The sequence below is a fragment of the Marmota flaviventris genome, chromosome 2 (assembly GCF_047511675.1).
Source record: "Marmota flaviventris isolate mMarFla1 chromosome 2, mMarFla1.hap1, whole genome shotgun sequence".
In the NCBI taxonomy this organism is placed as follows: domain Eukaryota; kingdom Metazoa; phylum Chordata; class Mammalia; order Rodentia; family Sciuridae; genus Marmota; species Marmota flaviventris.
Genome location: NC_092499.1, coordinates 80,860,958 through 80,867,431, shown reverse-complemented (window position 1 = coordinate 80,867,431; position 6,474 = coordinate 80,860,958). Strand labels below are relative to the sequence as shown.

At 36.5% G+C, this 6,474-nt stretch overlaps 1 protein-coding gene across 1 annotated transcript; it reads left to right on the top strand.

Annotated features, from left to right (window-relative positions):
* The first annotated feature begins 232 nt into the window (after positions 1 to 232).
* On the top strand, positions 233 to 1,228 carry Or6s1 (olfactory receptor family 6 subfamily S member 1). Its single transcript, XM_027929426.1, has one exon. The coding sequence runs from the start codon at positions 233 to 235 to the stop codon at positions 1,226 to 1,228; it is 996 nt and encodes a 331-aa protein (XP_027785227.1).
* The last annotated feature ends 5,246 nt before the right edge of the window (positions 1,229 to 6,474 follow it).

Below are 6,474 nucleotides of genomic sequence, written 5' to 3'. Positions count from 1 at the left end.
TTCTTGGCATTTTTTTTAAAACTTAAGCTTTAGTTATCCTTTATTGAAAAACCTCTCCAGCTCTAAATCCAAATGATGATCTTGGGAGCTTTGAATATTAACAGGATCTGTGATTGATTGGAGAAAGTGGAGATATATGTGCCATACCATGGCAAAATAAGCTTTAGGACTACTAAGAAGAGGACCCCCTCTCACCAGTGTCATGTTCATATTGTCACACAGGAAAAAGATAATGGCACCAAGTGGGAACCAGACCAGTGGTATGACAGAGTTTGTCCTTGCAGGCTTCCCAAATCTCAACAGTACAAGAGTGGAACTGTTTTCTGTGTTTCTTCTTGTCTATCTGCTGACTCTGACAGGCAATGTATTGATTGTGGGGGTGGTAGGTGCTGATACTCGTCTACAGACCCCTATGTACTTCTTTTTGGGTAATCTGTCTTGCCTGGAGATTCTGATCACTTCTGTCATCATTCCTAAAATGCTGAGCAATTTCCTCTCAAGGCAACACACTATTTCCTTCGCTGCATGTATTACCCAATTTTATTTCTACTTCTTTCTTGGGGCCTCTGAATTCCTGCTATTGGCTGTCATGTCTGTGGATCGCTACCTGGCCATCTGCCATCCTCTGCGCTACCCCGTGCTCATGAGTGGGTCCGTGTGCTTTCGCATGGCATTGGCTTGCTGGATTGGTGGACTCCTCCCTGTGCTTGGTCCTACAGTAGCAGTGGCCTTGCTTCCTTTCTGTAAACAGGGTGCCGTGGTACAGCACTTCTTCTGTGACAGTGGTCCACTGCTCCACTTGGCATGCACCAACACCAAGAAGCTGGAGGAGACTGACTTTGTCCTGGCCTCTCTTGTTATTGTATCATCATTGATGATCACCGCTGCATCCTATAGCCACATCATCCTTGCTGTCCTACGTATTCCTTCTGCTTCAGGTCGTCAGAAGGCCTTCTCCACCTGCACCTCCCATTTGATGGTAGTGACCCTCTTCTATGGGAGTGCCATTTTTCTCTATGTGCGGCCATCACAGAGTGGCTCTGTGGACACTAACTGGGCAGTGACAGTGATAACAACATTTGTGACACCTTTGCTGAATCCATTCATCTATGCCTTACGAAATGAGCGAGTGAAGGAAGCTTTGAAGGACATGTTGAGGAAGGTGGTAGCTGACTTTTTAAGAAATCTTTTACTTACTGAGAATTTGAATCAGAAAGCAGTAAGGTGAAACTGAAGGATCTCAGTAATTAGTCTTAAGTCCAGACATTCTCCATTTTCAGTCTTTCCATCATCATGGACCTCACCAAAAGATTGAATTCTGGAACCACGAAAAAACTTCAAAGTTATCGGGTCTGCCCTTTTCCACTTTCAGCCAAAATTTATTGATTCTATAATATACCTAATAATAACCCAAACAATTTTTGATGTATCTGATCAACATCATTGTCATTTTATAGGACTTTCCAACTTGTAAGATCATAAACTAAAGATTTATTATCACTCAGGGAATCTAATGATGTTTCAGAAAAGTTATAAGCCTAATTAGATATCTAAATTTTATGTGTTTGAACACATATGTATTTTTCTGGGTAGGGGATCCATAGCTTTAGCCCAACATTGAAACATATCTGTGTGTATCTTCAAAAGTTAAAAACTTATCATCTCAGTAGAACCTTCCAATTGTTTATACAAATCAAGAATTTTAAGGAAAAAAAAGTGTCATTATAATTGAAAAGAAAATAAAATGGACTTTTTAAAATTTTGTATGTTGAGACAAGTTCTTACTAAGTTTCTTAGGGCCTCACTAAGTTGCTGAGGCTGGCCTGGAACTTGCAATCCTCCTACTTTCACCTCCCAAATTGCTAGGATTTAAGGTGGATGCCTCCATGCAGGGAAAAAACAAATATACTCTTATTTTGAAACAGTGTGTTCTCACAATAGTCTTGTTCTTTGGTTTCCCTGGGACTATAATTGCCTGATTTTCTCTCATTTCCAATTGCTTTTTTTTTTTTTTTTTTTTGGTCAATGGACCTTTATTTTATTTATTTATATGCAGTGCTGAAAATCGAACCCAGTGCCCCACACATACCAGGCAAGTGCTCTACCACTGAGCACAACCTCAGCCCCTTCAGTTGTTTTCTTTTTGTTTTATTCTGTAAGTGTATCCTCCTCAAAAAGTCATTAAATAATAGGGTTTATGAAGATATAATCTTAAGGGTTCTTTCCTTTTTTTAAATTTTTTAATGGTAGTTAGACACAATACCTTTATTTTATTTATTTATTTTTATGTGGTGCAGCGGATCTAACCCAGGACCTCACATATGCTAGGCCAGCGCTCTACCGCTGAGCCACAACCCCAGCCCCATGGGTCCTTTCCTTTTGTCCTTATACTCTGCTAGGAAATTCTATCCTTTTAATAAATATGCAATGATGGCTGCCATATTTATATTTCCAGACCTAATCTATTAGCTTCAGACTCATAGATGTTACTGCCTATATCACAGCTTCATGGAGATGTGTCACAATCAGTATGCCCAAGACTGAACTCAATTCTTACCTTCTGTCTCCAATCTTGATCATCTTTCTTTGTTCTCTAAGTAAATGTGGTGGAGCAATATTCATTACATAAATCAAAAAACTAGGCATTTGATCAATTTGTTCTTAAATCCAGTCTATTTCCCAGGACGTATCCTTACTAAATAGTTCTCAATTCCTCCAGTTCTCTTCATTTCCATTTCAACCTGATTGATCTTTTCAAAAGTACATTTGATTATGTCATCATCATCTACTCTCACATGGCCACTTCAGTACTTTTAATGGCATTCCACCATGATAAGATAAATCCCCCAAATTGATTGTAATCTATAAGACCATGCATGTTAGGTTCTTTGCCTACTTCATGAGAATTTCTCACAATATACATGTCACCATTACATCGTTACACTTCACTTTTCTCATAGATTGGCCTTCATTTAATCCCTCTCTTCTTCCAGGAGTCCCTTTGTATATATCTACTGCTTTTTCAGAGGTTCAGATACCTTCTTAAGAGTTGTGCCCTTGGGCTGGGATTGTGGCTCAGTGGCAGAACCTTCAGAGCCTTGCCTCGCAAGTATGAGGCATTGGGTTTGATCCTAAGCACTACATCAAAATTAATTAATTAATTAATTAATTAATTAAATGTATTTGTCCATCCACAGCTAAAAAAATATTTTTTAAGTTATGCCCTCTATAAACTTTCCATATTGTCCACTTAACTTTAGGACAGATTTCTGCTGTAAATTTTTATGGGATTGCACTACTTTGCTCTGGAGAAGTTAGCCCCATTTTTAGGAAAATTACCATTAAACTTTATCTATTCCCATTCTTTTGTCTCTAAACTCCATAATAGAAAGATTGTCTTCTCATCTCACTATTATAATAAATGGTTAACATTGTGCCAACATATTGTAGGTACTCAGTCATTACTTGTTGGTGAAAATAAGGTAAAACACAAGAAATAAATCATTTCTGGAGGCTTAAAGAAGGCTCTAGAGAAGAGTTCTCAATTTGTTGCATATTTAAAGGAATATTTAGAAAGGGGCTTGCTGACCAGAAGGATAGACAAAGCTGACACATATGAAAATATGTGGTGTTTTTTCAGATACCAAGCAGTCTGATCTAGGTTGGATTATGGAAGGAGAAAAGAAAATGAGACTGGAAAAGAAGTTTGTGATCCAGTTGGAAAAGACATTGAATCTTCCTTTGTAGACCTGAGAAACTGAGGAAAAAAGTTGATAACCGTGACATAATCAAATGTATGCTTTTAAAGTAAACTCCAACTGTACTGCAGATAAAGAATAGGAGTGGTAGAGAATGAAAGAAGGCCAATGAAGATGCCATTGTAGTAGTTAAGCAATAATAAAGGCCTGAAATTACTTTTCTAGTAATATGGCATACTAGATAACCTGAAAAAGTATTTAACAAAATATACTGATAAGTATTTTAAAATATTCTTTGAAAAGTTATCTAACTTTAAAAAAAAAAAAAAATAAAGCCTATTTCCAGAGTTCACAAAGAAAGAGGAAGATGACTATGTGTCAAATACCTAGAACAGAGTCCAGAAAATAGTAGGGGCCCAAGAAATATTTATTGAATGAAGGAAACACTAACGAGCAGATCATGGCCCCTTTCCTGAGAGATACCATGAACCTCATATAATGAAGAGCTTGATAATTGCCATACTTCTTACTCCAGTAAGGGTTTGAAATGGAATCTCCCTCATACAGTTCTAACTCTTATGAGGATGCTGTCAATGAAAAGCGTGACCCAGATGAAACTTTTCCTTGCTATAAAGGAAGACAATCAATAAAACTTTCTGCCATAAAGAAAAAGTCAGTAATTTTCCTTACATTTCAACTTTTAATTGATGTTCTGCCTTCATGTACAAAATTTGTGTCATCTGGGAAATGCCAAGCTAATATATTAATGTAAGTGTTGTTTCTAGCTAATAACACCTATAGGCAGAATGTTTACAAAACTTCTCAGGGAGATCTTACCTAAAACCCAGACAGCACCAGACTCCCTTAGATAAGGCTTGCTTGAACACAAACTCACAATTCAGAATGAAAACACATACAAAGAATTTCATCAAAACTTAAAATTTTGTTCTTCAAAGGATACTGTTAAGAAAGTGAAACGGACATCAACAGAATGGCAGTAAATATTTTAAGTCATATATCTGATAACGGACTTGTATCTAGAATACATGAAAGCACCCATTCAATGATACAAAGAGACAAAGTAAAAAGTGCACAAATAGGGCTGGCCGTATAGCTCAATGGTAAAACATTTGTTAGCATGCACAAAAATCTAGGTTTGATCACCAGGATGCCCAAAAGCAAGAAAGCAAACATACAATAAAATGCAACAAGAATGGAAAAAGAATCTGAATGAACTTTTCTCCAAAGAAGGTATACAAACAAGTAATAAACACAATAAAAGACTCTCAACATAATTATTCAGCAAAGAAATGCAAACCACACCACAATAAGATACCACTTCATGCCTACAAGTATGGCTATAGTCAAAGGACAAATAATAAGTATGGAAGAAGATAAGAGAAACTGGAAACCTTACACATTTTTGGTGAGCATGTGAATGTTGCCTTTATGAAACAGTTTGCCTGGGAACACTCTTGAATCAACACAGGAGCTTTTGAGGGATACCTTATATCCAAATGTTAATATAAGTAACAGGACTCTTAAGCACAGCAGATAAACAATAAAACATAATTGTTCTTTTTAAAACTTTGATAATGTAATCATTAGAAACAGATTATAAATTAAGAATGCTACACTGTAGATGTAGCTCAGTGGTAAAGTGCTAGTCAACATACACAAAGTCCTGAGTTTGATCCCCAGCACCACAAAAAGTTAAGAAATTAAATTATTTTAAAAAGTTAAGAATGCTATGGACTGGGGGTGTAGCTCAGTGTTAGCGCACTTGCCCAGTATGTGCAGGGCCAGCGGTTCAACCTAGGCCCCATTTTTTACAATGCTAAAAATGTTTAAAGAAATAAAAGAAAAATCAATAGCATTATAAAAGACAATATGGCACAATTTTTAAAAATAGCATGATAAGCTATATAAAATAAAAATAGAGGCAATTTTCAAAAAGAAACAATGGAAAGTCTAGAATGAAAAATATTGTTGAAATTAAAGACTGAATATCTTACATAGAAAATTGGGCAATATTTAGGAAACCAACAATAGATCTTAAGAAATTTTTTATATTATTTTTAAAATATTTTTAATTGTAGATGAATACCTTTAATTAATTTATCTATTTTTATGTGGTGCTGAGGATCCAAACAAGTGTCTCACATGTGTAAGACAAGCACTCTACCATTGAACCACAGCCCCAGCCCAAGAAATTATTTAAAATGCAGTATATAAAGAAAAAAAGGCTTAGGAAACATGTAAAGGAAGCTGATTCTCTAGTACAAGTTTTATAAGGACAGAGCAAACAGTTTAAGTGGCAACTTCACAGTGTGACATTTTATGGAAGTTGGAGCTAAGTTATATGAAATGTTCTGAGTAGAGCTAGATTTCCTCGACGGTTCCATATGAAGAAATTTGTAGTGAGATTTGGAAAGTAAAAAGATTATGGTAGATACCATGTTCTCACTTGCTGACAGGGGCTGGAAGTGGGTCTACAACTTTTCCTCCAGCAAGCCTTGGTACAAGTGTGTAGATAGATAGGTCCAAGACAAAAGTTTCCAGCTTCTTCAGCAGGTCATCCACATCCACAGAGTTGGAGGCAGTGAGAGACAGGTAGAGATTCCAGTTTGTTCTTGTGGATTTTGTGCGTCAGTTTGCACTTACTGTCTTCATTTCATATCTATATTTTCTTCCCAACTGCCCATCCAAAAATTTCAGGACCAATTCCAGTTACAGAATCAAAAATCTTGAGTAGACTTTCTGTCTAGCTCCCACA